The sequence below is a fragment of the Carcharodon carcharias genome, chromosome 1 (genome assembly GCF_017639515.1).
Source record: "Carcharodon carcharias isolate sCarCar2 chromosome 1, sCarCar2.pri, whole genome shotgun sequence".
In the NCBI taxonomy this organism is placed as follows: domain Eukaryota; kingdom Metazoa; phylum Chordata; class Chondrichthyes; order Lamniformes; family Lamnidae; genus Carcharodon; species Carcharodon carcharias.
Genome location: NC_054467.1, coordinates 246,807,202 through 246,830,291, shown reverse-complemented (window position 1 = coordinate 246,830,291; position 23,090 = coordinate 246,807,202). Strand labels below are relative to the sequence as shown.

General features: G+C 45.6%; 1 protein-coding gene across 1 annotated transcript in view; it reads left to right on the top strand.

Annotated features, from left to right (window-relative positions):
- Positions 1–21,106, top strand: part of ky (kyphoscoliosis peptidase) — a 42,542-nt gene extending 21,436 nt beyond the window's left edge. Inside the window, exon 7 of the mRNA XM_041183695.1 lies at positions 19,866–21,106. Within this exon, the coding sequence (XP_041039629.1) occupies positions 19,866–21,106 (1,241 nt within the window). The remainder of the gene's footprint in view (positions 1–19,865) is intronic.
- The last annotated feature ends 1,984 nt before the right edge of the window (positions 21,107–23,090 follow it).

Genomic DNA, 23,090 nt, shown 5'->3' with positions numbered 1-23,090 from the left:
TGTTTGAACCGGCCTTTCGGCCAGTCCATTTGAGGAAGGGTGGTACGATGGAGATTTTACATTAGTAATACCATTGAGGCTGCGCCATGCCGTTATCAGATACAATCACTTCAGGTTGTCCGTTAATGTCAAAACTTTGATGTAACTTCTCAATTGTAGCAGAAGATGTTGGTGGTTTCACCTCATATATGCCCATCCTTTTTGAGTGGGCATCAACAATGAGCAGAAACATTGTTCCCATGAAAGGTCACACATGGTCAATGTGCAACCACACCCAGGGTCTTCCTGGCCACTCCCAAGGGTGTAGCGGAGCTGTTGAAGGTAACTTTTGCAGTTGCTGACATTGCACACAATTCTTCACTAAACTATCTATTTCACCATCCATCCCAGGCCACCATAGGTAGCTGTGAGCTATGGTCTTCATTCGGGATATTCCAGGATGTGCGCTGTGTAGTTCAATTAACTCTGGCTCCCTTCCCTTTGGAGGAACTATAACTCTTGCTCTCCACCATAAGATACCAACCTCGCTGGTTATTTAATGTCTTCGGTTAAAGTACAGTTTCATTTTGTCAGATACAGGATCTCGTGACCAACCATGAAGTATTTGTTCTCATACTTGAGATAGGACTGGGTCCCGACTTGTCCAGTCTCTGATCTGTTGAGCACATACCGGCAAGGAATCTAAGAAATCCAACAAAGTGAGTTCTTGTGGAACTGGGACTTCCACATCTTTTTCTTGTAAAGGCAAATGACTAAGTGCATTGGTGTTTGCAATTTGACTACCAGGCCTATGTATACTCATATAGAAAGTATACTCATATGCTGCCAGGATTATTTGTGTTTCTGTGTCTTTTTGCTACATGCTTTCTTCTTTCTAGCGCTGACTTTAATCTCGCTCTTCTTTTCGGTTTCAATATTGGCCAGACAAACCTCAGATGCCAGCTCGACTTGAGTGAACTCAGTGGTTGAGTTCTCCAGAATTTCATCATCGGTCTGCTTCTGAGAAAATTCAGCGATTTTTTTTCCTCCAAAGCCTCTTTGGCTTTCTGTAGTTGATTCTTCGGCTCTTCTGTCCCTTTTTTGTATTTGTTTGCTGCTTCCTGGGAAATTAAGCATTGTTTTGTCTTCTCTGACAACTCATCCTTCAGTTTGTTCAGGGAGGTGCTGAGTTTTTTCTGTTTCTCTTCGTTCTTTTCCTGAAGGAATCTTGTAGTGTGTGAAGGTCTTTCAGCAAGTTTTCCTTTTCCTTTTGAAGGTTGCTCACCTTGTGTAGACCTTTGTCCTTAAGCAGGATCTCTTCGAGTTCCTTCTGCTGTTCTTCCAGGTTTTAGCTTAAGACAGCCTGCATTCCTTCAAGTTGTTGAGTCTTTACACATCCCTTTTCCAAAACAGAAACACTTCCTGCTTCCTTTTGGAATCTCAGTGGTCCCTCAAGATTGATTTCCCTTAGCCAGTTTCACACTATGGGGCTTGGTCCTCTCAATACCAGCACTGGTAGCTTTGCCGATTGGCTTCCACAAAGAACAGTTACTTTACACATGCCTTTGACTTGGATATTTTCACCCGTGTATGTTTTTAATTGGGCAGTTGTTTCTTCCAAAATTAATTGACGTTCCCCATTATTCAGATATCCGAAGGTATGTTTTCCGATTATTGTAATGGAAGCTCCTGTGTTCACTTCCATTCAAACTGGTCTACCATTCACTTTCACTGTTACATAGATTGGTTCTGTTCTTCCAACCTTCAAGTTATACAATGAATAAATATTTCAACCTATTGCTTCAGGCTTTTCTATCTTGTAGATCTCACTGTTTTCTTTCTTTTGTTTAAAAGTTTGCTTGACTTTTTCCTTACATTGTCTCATTATGTGTCCATTTTTATCACAATAAAAACATTGTATTTTTTTAAAGTGCTAATCGTTAAAAGATTGTTTGTTTCCACCTCTGTTAATATTACTCTTTGTTTTCGCTGCTGAGTCGTTTTTTCTCATTTTCCTGCTAGTGGTGGCTGTTTCCCACCTCTCAGTAGAGTCTTGCACTTAGGTGCCCTTTTTGAATATTTTGTCCCCGTGTTTACAAAGGAAAGGGAGGATGAAATATGGTAGGCCAGGAGGAACACTGTGAGATATTGGACGGGATAGTCATAAAGAGAGAGGTAGTACTCAAAGGGTTGAAATCCTTGAAATTTGATAAGTCACCAGGGCCAGATGGATTGTTTTCGAGGCTGCTGAAGGATGATTTTCTAATCTTCACTAGATACAGGGGAGGTACGGGGAGAAATGCAAACATAGTTCCATTGTTTAAAAAGGGATCAAAGGAAATGCCAAACAATTATAGGCCAGTTAGTCTTACACCAGTGGTGAGCAAATTAGTAGAATCAATCCTGAGAGATAGGATTACCTGTCATGTGGAAAGGCATGGATTAGTCAGGGATGGTCAGCATGGATTTGTTAAAGGAAGGTCTTGCCTCACAAATTTGATTGAATTCTTTGAGGAAGTGACAAGAAGGGTTGATGAAGGTAGTGCAGTGGATGTTGTGTACATGGATTTTAGCAAGGCATTTGACAAGGTCCCACATGGCAGATTGGTCAGGAAAGTAAAAGCCCATGGGATTCAGGGTAATGTGGCAAACTGGATAAAAGATTGGCTTTGTAACAGGAAACAAAGAGTAATGGTCGATGGATGCCCTTGCAAATGGAAAGTTGTCTCAAGTGGTGTTCCACAGGGCTCAGTGTTCGGACCCTTGTTGTTTGTGTTATATATTAACGATTTGGATGTGAACGTGGGGGGCACGATTGGGAAATTTGCAGATGACACAAAGATTGGCCGAGTAGTGGATAGTGTAGAGGATAGCCATAATCTCCAAGATGATATAGATGGGTTGGTAGAGTGGGCGGTAAAATGGCAGATGGATTTTAACATAGACAAGTGTGAGGTCATACATTTAGGGAGGTCAAACACTTACAGGGATTACATAATAAATGGGAATATACTAAGAGGGGTAGGTGAAGTGAGAGATCTTGACATACAAGTACACAGGTCCCTGAAGGTAGCAGCTCAAGTAGACAAGGTTGTAAAGAAGGCATAAGGAATGCTCTCCTTCATTGGCAGAGGTATAGAATATAAAAGTAAGGATATAATGTTGGAATTGTATAAAACACTGGTGAGGCCACAACTGGAATATTGTGTGCAGTTCTGTTCACCACATTACAGGATAGATGTAATAGCTCTGGAGAGAGTGCAGAGGAGGTTTACAAGAATGTTGCCAGGGTTAGAAAAGTGTAGCTACAGGGAGAGATTGGATAGGTTGGGGTTATTTTCCTTAGGACAAAGAAGGCTGAAAGGTGACTTGATTGAGGTGTACAAAATTATGAGGGGAATAGATAGAGTGGTCAGGATAAAAACTGCTCCCCTTGTTGGAGAATTCTAGAACCAGGGGACATAGATTCAAGATAAGTAGCAGAAGGTGTAGGGGGAACATGAGGAAGAACTTTTTTACGCAAAGAGTAGTGGGTGTCTGGAATTCGCTGCCCAAGTTGGTGGTAGAGGCAGAAACTCTAAACTCTTTTAAAAAGTACCTGGATCTGCACCTTAAGTGCTGTAAGCTGCAGGGCTATGGGTTGGGTGCAGGAAGGTGGGATTAGAAAGGGCACCTGGGTGTCCTCGGGCTGGCATGGACAAGATGGGCCGAATGGCCTCTTTCTGTGCTGTAACTTTTCTATGGTTTCTATGGATGTGGAGGACGGTGCCATTCTGCGTGCCTTGTATGACTTTCCAATCTCTAACTGCACGTTCCAGTGCCCGTGCAATCTCTGGAGCCTTCTTAAAATCCAAATTTGTTTTGGATAACAATCACTTCTGAATCGTGTCCTCATTCACACTGCACAATAAACGATCGCTAAGGATGTACCGAACTCACGATGCTTTGTTAATTGCTTCAAGCTTGCCACACAGCTTGCAAATGTCTCCCCCAGGGCTCCAATTCTTGAATTAAACTTGAACCTTTGCATCATTACAAGGGGCTATGGTTGGTAATGGCCCTTCACCAGGTCCACCAATTCACCACCATTTCTCGAGTCTGGGGCACCGGGTGCCATCGCACTTCGAATCAAGAAATAAGTCTTATTCCCAAATGTAGTTAAGAGGATTCCCAACTCTTCTCTTTCCCCATAATCTCGTTTGCTTGGAAAAAGAACAAGAGACACTCAATATCGTGGGACTAATTGTCCATTGCTGGATTGAAAGGATTAATTCTTCCAAATTGCAGCATGCTGTGAGGGAGTTAGATGATATGAACGGAGCTTCTGCTTATGATTACTGTGCAAGGTACAGTGCTGATTTTGCTTCTCTTGCTTGCTTCTGTTTAACTTGTTTAATTCTCTTTGCCAGTTTGTTGGATCCTGTTTGCTGTTTTCTTGTTGTGAGTGGTGACCAAGTTGGTACTATTGGTAGAGTTGAGTAGCAAACACTTCATAGGTGGAAGGTCTTAGTTTATATACAAAGGTATTCAGCAGCAACTAAACATGTGCTTACACTTCAAACTCTACCTGTACACCACAACTACTAACTACAGAGGTAGCCATTGCTACTCTGCTATTGGATACTAAGATCATGTGATCTTCCTTAATAACATTCTTCTTAAAGGTATATTACACATCAGATTACCACAGTGGGGCTGCGCCAAAGTGTCGCCAGTCACATGGGAAGCAACGTTAAAACGATTCTCGCAACACTCAACAAGATTACAGGCCCCATTAGCTTACCAACGTGGAGTCAGAGAGCTGCCTCTGGCTCACAGGCCTTGCAATGTTGTAGAAGGTACACACTGCTGCCACTGAGTGTCGGGGGTGGAGGGAGTGAATGTTTAAGGTTGTGGATGGGGTGCCAATCAAGCAGGCTGCTTTGTCATGGATGATGTCAAGCTTCTTGAGTGTTGTTGTGTCTGCATTCATCCAGGTAAGTGGGGAGTATTCCATCACACTCCTGACTTGTGCCTTGAAAATGGTGGTCAGGCTCTTGGGAGTCAGGAGTTGAGTTACACGCCACATTGCTGGTTAGCACAGACTGCTTCATTATCTGAGGAGTCACGAATGGTGCTGAACATTGTGCAATCATCAGCGAACACCCCCACTCCTGACCTTATGATGGAGGGAAGGTCATTGATGAAGCAGCTGAAGATGCTTGGGCCTAAGACACTACCTTGAGGAACTCCTGGAGCGATGTCCCATGACTGAAATGACTGACCTCCAATAACCACAACCACCTTCCTTTGTGCTAGGTATGACTTCAACCAGCAGAGAGTTTTCCCCCTGATTGCTATTGCCTCCAGTTTTACTAGGGCTCCTTGATGCCAAACTCGGTCAAGTGCTGCCTTGATGTCAAGGGCAGTCACTTTTACCTCACCTCTTGAGTTCAGTTCTTTTGTCCATGTTTGGACTAAAGCTATAATGAGGTCAGGAGCTGAGTGGCCCTGGCGGAACCCAAACTGAGCATCAGTGAGCAGGTGTAAATGCCTCTTAAAAGGACCGTCGACAACACATTCTAACACTTTGCTGGTGATCAAGAGTAGACTGATGCGATGGTAATTGGCTAGGTTGGATTTATCCTCCTTATTTCATGGACAGGACATGCTTTGGGAAATTTTTCACATTGATGGGTAGATGCCAGCATTGTAGCTGTACCCTTACAGCTTGTTTTGTGGCGCAGGTAGTTCTGAAGCTCAAGTCTTCAATACTATTGCCGGAATGTTATCAGGGCCCATTGCCTTTCCAGTATCCAGTGTCTTCAGTTGTTTCTTGATATCACGTGGGGTGAATTGAATTAGCTGAAGACTGGTATCTGTGATGCTGGGGACCTCAGGAGTAGGCCGAGATGGATCATCCACTCAGTACTTTTGGTTCAAGGTGGCTCAAATGCTTCAGTCTTATCTTTTGCACTGATGTGTTGGGTACCTCAGCTCCATTCACCGGCCTTGAATCCATTTCTCTTACTTAATAAGATCTGTCAATCTTTCAGGAAAAGGCCGATTAACCCACTATACACAGCCTTTTGGAGGGAGAGAATTATTAATTTCCACTTTGTGAAAAATGCTACTTCCGGATTTCATTCCTGAATCACCTAGCTCTAATTTTAATGTGTGCTTCACCTTGCTGTGGATTTGCCCATCACTGGAAAAAAACCTCCTCTGTTTCCACTGTATTCAATCCTTTTATTATCTTAAATACATCAATTATATCACCCCTCAACTTTTGAAGTAACGCAATATGCTTCCCATCTGCAAATAGCTACCAGAAAGATGTCAAAAATAGCCTCAAGATGGACCACACCTTCAATTAGATCACCGCTCAACCCTCCAAACCCAAAGTAATACAAGTCAGGTTTATGCAAACTGTCCTCCTAATTTAATCCTATAAGCCCGAGCAAAATTCTGGTGAATCTATGTTACATCTCTTTCAGGGCCTATGTATCCTTCCTCAGGTGTGTTGACCAAAAATGAATGCAGTACTCTGGTTGGTGTTTGATCATGGCTCTATACAACTGAAGCATCACTTCCTCACTTTTGTATTCCAACCTCCTTGAGTTAAAAGCCAATATGCAATTAACCTTTCGATCACTAGCTTTCTGTGATTTGTGCAAATATTTTGTTACAATGAACTCCATCTGTCACTCACTTATTCTGTCCATGTCCTTTTCTAATCTCCCTCTCCAATCTACACAATTCAATATGCCTCCTAATGCAGTATCATCCTCAGATATGGATGTGCAACTCTCTCTATTCCTTAATCCAAATTGTTAGCATGTTCAGTGAAAAGTTGAGGCCCAATCCATATAACTGGGAAATAGCACTTTACACGTCCCACAAAGAAAGAAGCCTTTATCCGCACAATTAGCATCAGAGAATCTTAGAAACTTGGAGCACAGAAGGATGCCATTCGGTACACCCTGTCTGTGCTGGCCAACAAGTAGCAATCAAGCATCATCCCATATTGTCTTCCACTTCTCAACCAATTACCAACAAGGTTAGAACATTGGACAGAATATAAAAAATAGCAAAGAACGGTTAGAAAAATTGAGGAAGAAATGATAGCAGGAGAGAAAGCTAGCTAGAAATATAGATAGTAAGAGTTTCTACAGGTATTTAAATAGGAAAAGAGTAAGTTATGTGAACATTTGTCCTCCACAGAGTGAGCCTGGGGAATTAATAATGGAAAATAAGGAAAAGGTGGATGAATCAAACCAATATTTTGCATCTGTCTTCATGCTAGAGGATACACGTTACTCCCGAGAAATAATTGTGCATCAAGAGGTAAAAGGGAGGGAGGAACTTAAAAAAAATTACAATCACAAAGGAAAGGGACCTGAGAAAATTATTAGAACTAAAACTTAACACGTCCCCAGGTCCTGATGGGCTTCATTTTTTTTAATCGTTCATAGGATGTGGGCATCACTGGTAGGCCAGAATTTATTGCCCATCCCTAATTGCCCCTGTTCAGGGGGCATTTAAGGGTCAACCACATTGCTGTCCTTGTCTGGTCTGGAGTCATATGTAGGCCAGACCAGGTAAGGATGGCAGATTTCCTTCCCTAAAGGATATTAGTGAACCAGATGGGTTTTTACAACAATTGACAATGGTTTCATTGTCGTCATCAGATTTTTAATTTCAGATTTTTATTGAATTCAACTTTCACCATCTGCCATGATGGGATGCAAACCCAGATAGTCAAGGCATTAGACTGGTTCTCCAGATACTAGTCAGTGAAAATACCACTATGCGACCACCTCATCTAGGGTCTCAAAAGAAGTGGCTGCAGAGTTAGAAGATGCACTGGTTTTAATTTTCTGAAATGCATTCTGGGTGGGGGACTTCAATGTCCATCACCAAGAGTGGCTCGGTGGCACCACTACTGACCAAGCTGGCCGAGTCCTAAACGCCATAGCTGCTAGACTGGCTCTGCAGCAGGTGGTGATGGAACCAACAACAGGGAACAACATACTTGACCTCATCCTCACCAACCTGCCTGCCGCAGATGCATCTGTCCATGACAGTATCAGTAGGAGTGACCACTGCACAGTCATTGTGGAGAAGAGGTCCTGCCTTCACATTGAGGATACCCTCCATCATGTTGTGTGGCACTACCACCATGCTAAATGGGATAGATTTCAAACAGATCTAGCAACTCAAGACTGGGCATCCATGAGGCGCTGTGCGCCATCAGCAGGAGCAGAATTGTACTCAAACACAATCTGTAACCTCGTGGCCTGGCATATCCCCCACTCTACCATTACCATCAAGCCAGGGGATCAACCCTGGTTCAATGAAGAGTGCAGGAGTGCATGCCTGGAGCAGAATCACAGATACCTAAAAATGAAGTGTCAACCGGGTGAACTATAACACAGGACTACTTGCCTGCCAAACAGCATAAGCAGCAAGTGATAAACAGGGCTAAGCAATTCCACAACAAACTTATCAGATCTAAGCTCTGCAGTCCTGCCACATCCAGATGTGAATGGTGGTGGACAATTAAACAACTCACTGGAGGAGGATGCTCCACAACTATCCCCATTCCCAATGATGGGGGAGCCCAGCACATTAGTGAAAAAGATAAGGCTGAAGCATTTGCTACAATCTTCAGCCAGAAGTGCCGAGTGGATGATCCATCTCAGCCTCCTCCAGAGGTCCCCAGCATCACAGATGCCAGTCTTCAGCCAATTTGATTAATTCCACATGATATCAAGAAACAGCTGAAGGCACGGGATACTGCAAAGGCAATGGCCCCTGACAATATTCCGTCAATAGTACTGAAGACTTGTGCTCCAGAACCTGTCCCGCCCCTAGCCAAGCTATTCCAACAGAGCTACAACATTGGCATCTACCCAGCAATGAGGAAAATTGCCCAGGTATGTGCTGTACACACAAAGCAGGACAAATCCAACCCAGCCCCATTAACCAACTCTCAATCATCAGTAAAGTAATGGAAGGGGTCATCATCAAGCAGCACTTGCTCACTGACACCTAGTTTGGGTTCCGCCAGGGCCACTCAGCTCCTGACCTCATTACAGCCCTGGTCCAACACGGACAAAAGAGCTGAACTCTCGAGGTGAGAGTGACTGCCCTTGACATCAAGGCCGCATTTGACCGAGTGTGGCATCAAGGAGCCCTAGCAAAACTGAAGTCAATGGGAATCAGAGGGAAAACTCTGCTGGTTAAAGTCATACCTAGCAGAAAGGAAGGTGGCTGTGGTTGTTGCAGGTCAGTCACCTCAGCTCCAGGATATCACTGCAGGAGTTCCTCAGGGTAGTGCCCTCCACCCAACCATCCTCAGCTGTTTCATCAATGGCCTTTCTTCCATTGTGAGATAAGAAGTAGGGATGTTCGCTGATGATTGCACAATGTACAGCACCATTCATGACTCCTCAGTTACCGAAGCAGTCCATGTCCAAATGCAGCAAGACCTGGACAATATCCAGGCTTGGGTTGACAAGTGCCAGGCAATGACCATCTCCAACAAAAGAGAATCTTACTGTCGCCCCTTGATGTTCAATGGCATTACCATCACTGAATTCCCCACCTTCAACATCCTGGGGTTTACCATTGATGAGAAACTAAACTGGTCTAGCCATATAAATATGGCTACAAGAGCAGGTCGGAGGAATTCTGCGACAAGTAACTCACCTCCTGACTCCCCAAAGCCTGTCCACCATCTACAAGGCACAAATTGGGAGTGTGATGGAATACTCCCCACTTGCCTGGATGAGTGCAGCTCCATCAACACTCAAGAAGCTTGACACCGTCCAAGACAAAGCAGGCCACATCCACAAGTATTCACTCCCTCCACCAACGACGCACAATAGCAGCAGTGTGTACCATCTACAAGATGCACTGCAGGAATTCACCAAGGCACCTTAGAAAGCACCTTCTAAACCCATGAACACTACCATCTGGAAGGACAAGGATAGCAGATACATGGGAACACCACCACCTGGAATTGCCCCTCCAAGCCATCCACCATCCTGATTCAGAAATATATCACCATTACTTTACTGTCACTGGGTCAAAATCCTGGAACTCCCTTCCTAACAGTACTGTTAGGATGTACCTACACCACATGGACTGCTGTGGTTCAAGAAAGCAACTCACCACCACCTTCTTAAGGGCAACTGGTGATGGGCAATAAATGCTGGCCCAGCCAGCAAAGCCCACATCCCATGAATGAATTTTTAAAAATGAAGGTTTTGGAGGTGGGGTGTGAGGTTGGGAGGAGGGGACAAAGGTGTCAGGGGGGCTGAGGTTGTATGGGTGGAAGGAGGGAGTATGGGGGGAAGAGGGTGTAATGGTGAAAATGCTGTAGCTGGGCAGGTACATGTAAGGGAGAGAGTGCAGAGGGAGAAAGTGTTCGGGGAGGAGGGCGTAAGAATGAAGGAGGGAGTAAAGGTGGGGGTGAGATGTCCAGGTGAAGGTGCAAGAGAGGGGTCTTTAGAGTCAATGACAGCCTCCTATGGAACGAACTGAGGGTGAGCATGGTAGGTGGGGATGGTGAGTGTGAGAGAGGTCAATTGGAGCTGGTAGGGTGCGAGAGTGAATGCGATGGCAGCAGAAGAAGGGAAAGTGAGGGTAGTTGGTGAGGACTTGGAAGCAGACACGGACACTTGGGGTGGGAAGGTGGTGATTGGGGAGTTCAATGTGGGTGGGGGTGGGAGTCTCAGTAAGGTAGGGAAACATGCCTGTTCACTTGGACATCCCAGAAAGACAAGGCAAAAACAGAATCACCTGGAAAAACTCAGCAGGTCTGGCAGCATCGGCGGAGAAGAAAAGAGTTGATGTTTCGAGTCCTCATGACCCTTCGACAGAACTTGAGTGAGTCCAGGAAAGGGGTGAAATATAAGCTGGTTTAAGGTGTGTGTGGGGGTGGGGGGGGGTTTGGGTGGGGGGAGAGAGAGAGAAGTGGAGGGGGTTGGTGTGGTTGTAGGGACAAACAAGCAGTGATAGAAGCAGATCATCAAAAGATGTCACAAACAACAGAACAAAAGAACACATAGGTGTTAAAGTTGGTGATATTATCTAAACGAATGTGCTAATTAAGAATGGATGGTAGGGCACTCAAGGTATAGCTCTAGTGGGGGTGGGGGGAGCATAAAAGATTTAAAAATATTTAAAAATAATGGAAATAGGTGGGAAAAGAAAAATCTATATAATTTATTGGAAAAAACAAAAGGAAGGGGGAAACAGAAAGGGGGTGGGGATGGAGGAGGGAGCTCAAGACCTAAAGTTGAATTCAATATTCAGTCCGGAAGGCTGTAAAATGCCTAGTCGGAAGATGAGGTGTTGTTCCTCCAGTTTGCGTTGGGCTTCACTGGAACAATGCAGCAAGCCAAGGACAGACATGTGGGCAAGAGAGCAGGGTGGAGTGTTAAAATGGCAAGCGACAGGGAGGTTTGGGTCATTCTTGCGGACAGACCACAGGTGTTCTGCAAAGCGGTCGCCCAGTTTACGTTTGGTCTCTCCAATGTAGAGGAGACCACATTGGGAGCAACGAATGCAGTAGACTAAGTTGGGGGAAATGCAAGTGAAATGCTGCTTCACTTGAAAGGAGTGTTTGGGCCCTTGGACGGTGAGGAGAGAGGAAGTGACGGGGCAGGTGTTGCATCTTTTGCGTGGGCATGGGTAGGTGCCATAGGAGGGGGTTGAGGAGTAGGGGGTGATGGAGGAGTGGACCAGGCTTTCCGTAGGGATCGTTCCCTCCGGGACCCCTGACATCCACAGCAGGGATGGACACAGCCTGTGCAATGGTTGGCCCTGCTGCCACTGATGACTTCGGTGTGCATCACCTGGGAAGTCGAGGCCTTGAGGGCCCTTGGTTTCTTTGGCACTCCTCCTGTGGTCCAGCTGCTCCCTCTGCAGTGACAGAAGATGAGGTTGAGAGGGTCACAGGCAAAAAGGGCTCAGAGGGAGAGGACAGCCTCCGAGATTCTTAAATGGAAGGCCCAGGGGTGTCCAGCTGCTGCTCCTCCTCGCTTTGAGTGCCCAAGGGCCCCTTCCCGATTATGTGAGGGGAAGTAGCACCTGAAAGGACTTTGAGGTGCCCTGTTTCCTTCTTGCGTTGCCACTGCAGGAAGTCACCCATGGATACCATGATGGAGTGCAGGTCTGTGCGTATCTCCATGTTCTGCTGGACCAGGGTCTCAATGGCATCCACCCTCCTACCCATGGAAACCTCCATACGCACACATGTGGGCACCGCTTTATCAAAGAGCAGGCGAACGTACTCCTCCAACTCACCTGCCTCTCTGTTGAGGGCTTCCAATAACTCTGTGTGATGTTCCCCCACCTGCAGCTGCTGATGAGTTGGAAGGCCTAATCCAGAGGTTTGTCATCTGCCTCGGACCTCACAGATGCATCTTCTCCAGCAGTCCTTTGAGTGCCGGGGAGCTTGGCTGAACCTGTCTCCTCGTGCTGCGGATATGTGTCCATGTGGTGACCACCAGATTATGAACTCAAGCCTGCTCTAGATCTAGGTCCCACTGAGGTGTGTGTCTCTGCACTGGTGGAGGGTGACAGGCTTTCTGGGCTGCTTATTTAGAGCTGTTCAATGGATGAGGTGTCCCCTTCTCTGGAGTAAGGATGTGGATGGAGCTGCGGGACTGGCTGGCTGAGGGTGTCGGTCGCTTGGCAGAGCTCCCTATGAACCTAGGTAGAGATAATTAGTGCATGGCAGCAAAGTCAAAAACAGGAGTGGGAGCATTCACAGTTGCATGGAGAGAGGGATGATGTGGTGCAGGATTCTCACGAGGGTGTTTGCCACTGACCTCACTGTCACTGAAGGCACGGTCCACATCCTCACCAGTCAGCACGATGGCACACTCCTCAAAGTGAGTGAGAGGCCTAAAGAGGGCCAATCCTCCCTTTGTCTGTGATTCCTCCCTCCAGCTGCGAGCCAGCTTCTCCTGCATGAAAACAGTTGGAGAGAGTGTGAGCAGGACGCATGGCACTGCGTGGAATGTCTGTGTGGTGAGCCATGGATGGGATGAGGACATGGGCTGGGGAGGATATGAGCCTGATGGAGATGTGAGGGTGACTGTGAGAGTTAGTGATATTGCCCCTTGAGATGTGAGATCCCTGTGGATGTATGATGGGTTTGTCAGTGTGTGGGTTGAAAGTAATGAGGTGGAGTAGGCCATTCAGCCCATTCAACCTGCTCTGCCATTCAATAAGATCATGGCTGACCTGACTGTGGCCTCAACTCCACTTTACTTCCTATCCCTATACACTTTGACTCCATTATCTAATTCAGCCATAAAAATATTCAATGACCCTGCCTCCACCATTCTCTAAGGAAGAGAGTTCCACAGATTTACAACCCTCTGAGAGAAAAAATTCTCTTCTCTGTTTTAAATGTTTAAACTGTGACCTTTAGTTCTATTCTCCCTCTCAAGAGGGTCCATCATTTCAACATCTATGCTGTCAAGTCCCCTCAGGATCTTATATGTATCAATCAAATCACCCCTCAGTCTTCTAAACTCCAATGGATACAGGCCCAACCTTTCCTCATAGGGTTTTTTGAAAATTAATTCATGGCATCTGGATCTCACTGGCTAGCACAGCATTTATTGTCCATCGAAAGGTGGTCGTGAGCTGCCTTCATGAATTGTGCAGTCCAGGTGATATAGGTACACCCACAGTGCTGTTAGGGAGGGAGTTCCAGGATTTTGACCCAGCGGCAGTAAAGGAACGGCAATATATTTCCAAGTCAGGATGGTGAGTGGCTTGGAAGGGAACTTCTAGGTGGTGGTGTTCCCATCTGTCGGTTGCCCTTATCCTTCTAGATGGTGGCGGTCGTGGGTTTGGAAGGTGCTGTCTAAGGAGCCTCAGTGAATTCCTGCAGTGTATCTTGTAGATGGTACACACTGCTGCCACCGTGCATCAGTATTGGAAGGAATGAATGTTTGTAGATGTGGTGCCAATCAATCGGGCTGCTTTGTTCAGGGCAGTGTCAAGCTTCTTGAGTGTTGTGGGAGCTGCACTCATCCAGGCAAGTGGAGAGTATTCCATCACGCTCCTGACTTGCACCTTATAGATGATGGACAAGCTTTAGTTTGTCAAAGGCTTTGCTGAAATCCATATAAACTACATCCACTGCACTACCCTCATCTACACACCTGGTCAGCTCCTCAAAAAATTCAATCAAATTTGTTAGGCATGAGCTCCCTCTGAGAAAGCCATGCTGACTATTCCTGATTAAGCCTTGCCTCTCCAAGTGGAGATAGATTCTCTCCTTCAGAATTTTCTCCAATAGTTTCCCTACCACTGATGTAAGACTCACTGGTCTGTAGTTCCCTGGCTTCTCTCTACAACCCTTCTTAAATAGCAGAATCACATTAGCTATTCTCAAATCCTCTGGCACCTCCCCCGTGGCCAGAGAGGAATTAAAAATTTGGGTCAGAGCCCCTGCGATCTCCTCCCTTGCCTCCCTCAGCAGTCTAAGACACAAATCATCCAGACCTGGAGATTTGTCCACTTTCAAGCCTGCCAACACCTCCAATACCTTGTCACTCCCTATTTCAGTGTGCTCAAGAACCTCGCAGTCTCTCTCTCCAAGTTCCATACCTTCATCCTCATTCTCTTGGGTGAAGACGGATGTGAAGTATTCATTCAACACTCTAGTGATGTCCTCTGGCTCCACTTATAGATTTCCCCCCTTGGTCCCTTATGGGACCTACTCTTTCCCTGGTTATCCTCTTCCCATTGATATACTTATAGAATATCTTGGGATTTTCCCTACTTTTACCAGCCAGAGATTTCTCATATCCTCTCTTTGCTCCCTTAATTGCTTTTTTAAGCTCCACCCTGCACTGTCTGTACTCCACTAATGCCTCCGTTGATTTGCTTCCCTTGTACCTGCTAAAGGCCTCTCTTTTCCTTCTCATCGTATCCTGAATATCTCTGGTCATCCATGGTTCTCTGGGCTTGTTACGCCTTCCTATTACCTGAGAAGGAACATGTTGAGCCTGTACCTTCCCCATTTCCTTTTTGAACATCCCCCACTGCTCCTCTGTAGATTTCCCCACAAGTAACTGTTCCCAGTCTACCTTAGCCAGATCCTGCCTTAATTTACTAAAATACACTCTCCCCCAATCCAAAACATTTTTTTGCAACTTGCCTATTTCTTTGTCCATAACAAGCTTAAATTGTACCATGTTGTAGTCGCTATCACTAAGATGCTCCCCCACCACCACCTCAGCCACCTGTCCGGCTTCATTCCCCAGAATTAGGTCCAGCACTGCGCCGTCCCTTGTTGGACCCTCTACATATTGACCTAAAAAGTTCTCCTGCACACATTTCAAGAAATCCACTCCATCCAAGCCCTTAACACTGTGTCTATCCCAATTATTGTTGGGAAAGTTGAAATTACCTAATATAATTACCCTATTATTATTGTTTTTACACACCTCCGCAAATTGTGCACATATTTGCTCCTCAATTTCCCGCTGACTACCTGGGGATCTATAATAAACACCTAACAGTGTGGCTGCCCTTTTTTTATTCCTAAGCTCTACCCACAAAGTTTCATTTGATGCCCCTTCAAGATATCATCTCTCCTTACTGCAGACTCCTTAACTAATATTGCAACATCCCCTCCTCTTTTACCCCATCCCTTGTCTCACCTGAAGATTCTATATCTCAGAATGTTGAGCTGCCAATCCTGCCCCTCCCTCAACCAGGTCTCTGTGATGGCTACTATATCCCAATTCTACATGTCAATCCTCATCCTTAACTCATCCATTTTACCTGTAATACTCCTAGCATTAAAGTAGAGGCCATCCAGCTTTGCCTTACTCCCTTGAAGCTTATTGCAGCTGTACTTCCTCTGACTTGATTTTTTTTAACTATATTATGATGTGTTCCTATTCTGCTAACATTCTGTGTCCCCTCCCCCTGCGGAATTAGTTTTAACTCCTCCCAACAGCACGAGCAAACCCGCCCACAAGGATGTTAGTCCCACTCTGGTTCAGGTGTAGACTGTCCCCCTTGTATAGGTCCCACCTTCCCCAGAAACAGTCCCAGTGATCCAAGAATCTAAAACCCTCCCTCCTGCACCAACTCTTAAGCCACTTATTCATCTGCGCTATTCTCCTATTTCTAAGCTCGCTAGCACGTGGCACTGGGAGTAATCCAGAGATTACAACCCGAGAGGTCCTGATTTTTTGTCTACAGCCTAACTCCCTGAATTCTTGATGCAAGACCTCATCCCTCTTTCTACCTATGTCATTGGTACTAACATGTACAGTGACCTCTGCCTTATCACTCTCCCCCTTCAGGATGCCCTGCAGCCGTTCAGTGACATCCCAGACCCTGGCACCAGGGAGACAACATACCATCCTGGAGTCACACTGATGGCCACAGCAGCGCCTATCTGTTTCCCTGACTATAAAATCCCCTATTACTATTGCTCTTCCTCCCCTCCTGTACAGATAGGCCTCTTGTGGTGCCAGAAGCTTGGCTCTGTCTGCATTCCCTGGAGGAATCAGCTCCCTCATCAGCTTCCAAAACGGAATACCAATTTGCAAGCAGGACCCCAGAGGACTCCTGAACTATCTGCCTGTTTCTCTTGGACTGCCTGGTGATCGCCCATTCCCTTCTTTCCTCAAGTCTCTTCAACTGTGGTGTGACCACCTCTCTAAATGTGCTATCCACGATGCTCTCAGACTCGTGGATGCTCCACAGTGTCCCCAGCTGCCGTTCCAGCTCTGAAACCCAAGCTTCCAGGAGCTGCAGCTGGACACACTTCCTGCACACATGCTGGCTCCTGGCACTGGAAATGTCCCCAGCTTCCCACATGGAGCACGATGAGCACACCACGGCTTTGAGCTCTCCTGCCATGACTTATCCCTTTAAATTAAACCTTTAAAATCAATTACTCCAGGGCCCTTCTTTCCTGATCCTCAGAATATACAAACTAAAAGCCACATAAAGACCTTAAACTATAAGCGATTAAAGTAGTAAATATTTACCTGACCTTACCCATTACTTACCAGTCATTCCTTTCCCTTGTAGCCTCTATGGCTGCAGCAGGGAAAGACCACTCTCTGAAGATTTAGGAAGTTGGTTAGCAAAGAAAAAATGCAAAGTGTTCCACTTCTCCTCTGCACCGAATTCCCACTGTGCACCAGATTGCCAATACCCACACTCACTCTGGCTGTGTCTCACTCAGGATCAATCCTGGCTCAGTGAAGAGTGCAAGAGGGCATGCCAGGAGCAGCACAAGGCATACTTAAAAAAGTGTCAACCTGGTGAAGCTATAACACAGGACTACTTGCGTGCCAAACAGCATAAGCAGCAAGTGATAGACAGAGCTAAACGAGCCCAAGACCAACAGATCAGATCCTGTCACATCCAGTTGTGAATGGTGGTGGACAATTAAACAATGCATGGAGGAGGAGGATCCACAAATATCCCCATCCTCAATGATAGAGGAGCCCAGCACATCAGTGCAAAAGATAAGGCCGTAGCATTTGCTACGATCTTCAGTCAAAAGTGGATGTTCCATCTCAGCCTCCTCCAGAGGTCCCAGCATCACAGATGCCAGTCTTCAGCCAATTCGATTCCCTAGACGTGATATCGAGAAACGGCTGAAGGCACTGGATACTGAAAAGGCTATGGGCCCTGGCAATATTCTGGCAATAGTACTGAAAACTTGTGCTCCAGGACTTGTCATGCCCCTAGCCAAGCTGTTCCAGTACAGCTACAACGCTGGCACCTGCCAGGCTATGTGGAAAATTGCCCAGATATGTCCTGTACACAAAAAGCAGGACAAATCCAATCCAGCCAATTACCACCTCAGTCTACTCTCAATTATCAGTAAAGTAATGGAGGGGGTCATCAACAGTGCTATCAAGCAGCACTTGCTTAGCAATAACTTGCTCACTGATGCCCAGATTGGGTTCTGCCAGAGCCACTCAGCTCCTGACCTCATTACAGCCTTGAAATCCCAAGGTGAGGTGAGACTGCATGCCCTTGACATCGAGGCCACATTTGACAGAGCGTGGCATCAAGGAGTGCCAGCAAAACTGGAGTCAATGGGAATCAGGGGAGGATAATTTTCTCTGGCTGGAGGAATCAACAGTGAAGGGGTCATCCTTTCAAATTTATTGTGAGAAGAGAGGTTAGGAGAAATTACTTTATGCAGAGGGTTGCTGAAATATATAGCCTAATTAATCCAATAGCAGCCTAACCAATGCAAAAAATCAAGGGGATTATGCCCATCGCAAACTGAGTACCTGTGATCTTTCCTGCTAATTTAAAAGGAATTGCACTGGAAGATGACCCTGCCCACAAAACTGGCCAATCCCCCAAATCGAATAAATCACCATGGTGAGTTCCACTAATTGCAGCCAATTGTAGGTCTTTGGGCTGAAGGGCACCTTTTGAAAGCTTTTAAATTTTTTTTGACATACTAAGAAGCTGACCACTACACTGTATAACGAAACTAGTAAGTGGTTCTGTATAACTTCTTTTTTAAGTCATTTTTCAGTTATCTAAAATTGGGTTACTCACAGATGGTGAGCTAGTGGACTGTGTTGTGATATTGCATCATGCCATTGCAGACTATAACATGTACCTTTAAGAAGATGTATAGTGACATCACCATGTGTAAGGCTGGATAAAAGGTATAGCCTCCATGTTAGATGCTCACCATTGCCTGTGATCTCTACTGCAGATGCTCACTACTGTCTGTGACTCAGTATCAGTAAGACTTCATGTGAACCTTACGAGTCAGGCATATAGTTAAGTAATCAACCTATGTAAGTAACTGTCAGGCTGTCAGACTAAATCAAGGCCTCTGCAGAGCTGTGTATAGTTGTTGCTAGTAATAAACTTCATGAAATTATGTTCAACCAGAACCTTCGCCAGTCTCAACATCTTGCTTAGCAGAGATAGCATAGAGACAGATCCCTTGAGGTCTGCATCAAGACCCTCAACATATATGGTGGCAACAGATTGTAAGAGACCATGACAGACTCCTTCTTGTGATAAACACTCATTCGGCTGTATTAGGCAGACTTCACCAGGTTGTCACTTTTAAATATGACAAGAAATATTAATTATTACAAGTTTTTTCAAACAATAACTACCTTACAAAACTCTGCCAATTGCACTGGTTCACAGGGGGTTTTATCTTTGACGATATGTAAATAAGTTTAAATGGAAACTTGCGCAAAAAAATCACTTTGCAAAACCAACTCAATTTTGAGTGGAATTTGCACTCAGAACACCGATTGCACCCAAAGCAAAAACTCTTGGCCTCAATGTTCAGAAACCGATTATTTGTCCATCAGGTCTCATTTGGTTCTTTGTTAGAACAAACTAGGATTATTTCACCCTCTTGTTCTTTCCTTGTCTCCCTGTATCCTCTTCTGTTTCAAATATTTGCTCATTTTTCCTAGATGCAGTGATGCTCGTCTCAACCACTCCCTCTATGGTACATCATTGTACTAACATCTGGTAGCAGAGCAGCAATTACATTCATTCATCACTCCTGTGCTCCCTACCTTACATTGGCACCCAGTTCAGCCTCGGAGCATTATGGGGCTGAAGGAGGCTACAAAGATAGGGAGAGGAGAGGCCATGGAGGAGTTTCAGTACAAGGGTAAGATTTTAAAATGGAGGAGTTGCTGGACCAGGAGCCAATATAGGTCAGCGAGCACAAGGGTGATGGGTGGACTGGACTGTTCCTCCATTACTACACATTAATAACAAGTTCTACATCGTAGCAATTCCACTTTCCAGAAGCAGATAGGAGTGAAGTGCATCATGTTGAGATTTGCGTCTGATCTCTTCCCCTCTCTATCCCATTTTTCCCTTTCATGCAGTAAATGGTGAAGCTGCAGTGAGCTTGGGAAGTGCTCACACAGTGGAATTCAGCTACAGTATAACTGAGCTCGGTAAGAGCCACCTGGGGAACATTGACACCTCTTGTGGAATAATGAGGGTGACGCCAAACGGGATGGAGCTCAGAGTCATACCACCATCGCGGGGCAAGTATGACCTTAAGATTTTTGGGAAGCCACTGGACTCCAAAGAGAGCTATACCTGGATCTGTTCTTATCAGGTCGACTGCCCTGTGACAAAGGTTCATGAAAGACTCCCAGCCAATCCGTTCACTTTCTGGGGACTGCACTGGAGTGCCAAGTGCGTTGGCATCAGCAGCTGTAGCTGCTCAGAAGGTTTTATTAACGCACCAGATGGCTGTGCACTGTTGCATTTCCAAACTTCAAGACCATTATCAGCAACATACAAATTGATTCACGGAGACTTAGATAATGATGTGACCAAGAGGTGCATTGTGTCTCAAATAGGGGAAGGAAAGTTGGTTTGCAAAGTTGCATTACTGGCTAAAGGCTACTGCAGGCTCTCTGTCTTTGTTAAGCCATATTACCGAGAAAGTTCTTATCAGAACATCTGCAACTGTCTTATCGATTGTCCAAACCCTGTCAATCAAAATGAACTATTTCCTGAAAACTTGAGTAACCACTGTGGCCCTGGGATAAGAACAAAAGAAATTGGTTTTAGCAAAGCCAGTCACCCCGAACCTGTTATAAACACACCACATGGCAAGTGCAATATTACTTTCCAGACTGCCAAGGATGTGGAAGTTACTGCAAAGTTAACCAGGGATGAGGCAAGCACTGAGGACTGTCCTTTGCAAAGGCATACCTTATGTACTCATACAAAAAACAAAGTGAGCATTGGCGTTAGCCTTCCTGCTTCCGGAGTATACAAGCTAGGGATATTTGTCAGGCCGGAAGATGAAGAGGATTTTGGACACGTTTGCGATTATGTTATCCGGTGCTATGCTGAATCACAGTGGCCTCCATTCCCTCAGACTTACAACATGTGGAAGAAGGGGTGTGTCCTCTTTGAACCCAAGTCTGGTGTGCTCCCTTCCGACAAGTGGGTCAGGTTCCGAGTCCATATTCCTGGAGCTCATCGAGTTTTCCTCATTGGCGAGTCCATGAACGAACTGCACCTCAGCAAGTCCCGAGTGTGGGAGGGCAACGTGTTCACGGGTTCGGCGGGATCTCAGCTGAAGCTGTCCGCAAAACTCGACTGATTGTCACCTGTGGTGGGCGTCATCTCCTCTTTTGATGTGAGGGAACCATCTCACACAAGATTCATAAATACGCTGCCCTTAAGTGACTCTCCACTGCAGTAACAGGAATCGACCTCCGCTTCCCCTAGCACACAGGAATTTCCTGGAAACCTGCATTCTTCACCACAATCCACCCTCAGAGCTGGCTTCATTTTCCAGCACGTGATTTGGAGGAAATTATGGCATAAGTGAGCTCCTATTTTTGCTGCACAATAATTTCCTGTGACTTTTACATTGGCCCGCCAAAGCCCTCAGCAATAATTGGAAAACCTAGAGGCCGAGGCACTTGGATTGAAAGGTAGTAGTGCGAGTTTTGAAGTTTTATGTCTCCTAATCTGGTTCCGATCTCTCAGATTCTCCTTGCTTCTCCACCACTGGGACCTTCCGTTTTTGCCACCCGGAGCTCCACTGAGGGCCTGAAAGGAATACTTCCGGAACCCTTACCCCTCTCAGTGTGTTTGCAAGGCGAAAAGATCGCAGTGGCCTTTCTGCTGGGCATCCCTCCATTCTACATTTTCGTGGGGGAGGAGGAGCAAGGGACAAGAGACAAGGCTAGTCCAGCGACTCCACCAAACTCGCCACCGCTTCCTCTTCCTGAAAGAGAGAGCTGAGGAAACAGATGTCACGATAGCAGCTGCGCGTATGCCGGCGTGTTCCTCACCGAGGAAGCTACTGACCACCTCTGTGTAATGCTGAAGGAAGACACGAAGCTGCTTCCTGCAAATGCCTATCAGATGCAACAAAGGGTAAGGAGGCCAGAGCCCTTGATTGCTACAGATCCAATCCCTTCCAGAAATTCACTGGAGATATCTGCAGCAGGAGGGTGATTGGGCTGTAAATATGGACTAAAATGACTGAACTGGTAATGTAGTTATCAATTTTCAGCTGCATAACCTGTAACGCTGTGAGAATATATATAAAAGCATGATATATTAAGTCGAAAGAGCCACTGTTGAACATGCTAGCTCGATCATTGTGGGAACACAAGAGTTCAATGATTGGAAAATAATAATGGTCAATTCACCAGTGCAAGCAAGCACTTAACAGAAATGTCCTGCGTTCTGTATTCCTAAGACAGGATATAGGCAATAAGATGACCAAAAGCCTGCAATTTCATGTAGTGGGTATGGAGTCTGTTATTGTTGCAAACATTCCAATGATACAAGTACCTATCAAGGGAATCTTATACTTCTGGTTCCAGGGTCATTATAGTGGTCGGGGAAGTGAGGAACCTTGAAACAGTATGAAGGAAGGTACCTGGGTGGCGCTTATCAAACATGTGGAATGCTAGGACTCTTTGAGAGTTTTGTAACAGTCAAAGGGGGCATTTTTAAACAGTTCACAGGGATTCTGCCCATGTGGGGTGACATCACCCTTGACCATTCACAGAGCTGACCATGCAAGGAGTAACCAATCACTGATCACCACAAGTTCTGAACACATGTAAAGGGAAGCATAAGGAAGGTGTTCCATCCTTTGTTCTTGGTTGCATAGCCAGACATTGGCCAACATGTCAGAAGTTACATCTTTTCCCCCGGCAATCTGACCATCACTCCAGGTGTGGACAGAGACTAGGGGAAACCAGCTGGGCTGGGTAAGAGAAAAGCTTGTGAGTGTTGTTCAGGGAACGTGGAACCCTTTAGTCTCCTGGTTGGGGTAAAGTGGGGAGCTAGGGGGGGATATGTCAGTTTTCTGCAGTTGAGTTAAGGTCAGAATGTCTGGGAGAATGAGACCAGTTTTTCTGTGGGTTAAACTAACAAGATTGAAGGGAAAAGCTGGGGACTGAGTGGATGATACAATTTTGTGGGTATCATCCGGACAACTGTATGAGTAAACCTTTGACCTTATAGTTTAAAGTAAGACAGGGAACTGGATGAGAGAGGCCAGTAGTTGTCCTGTAGTTCAAAAGGTAAACCACAAATTGGATTGGGAGGATTCAGTTTCA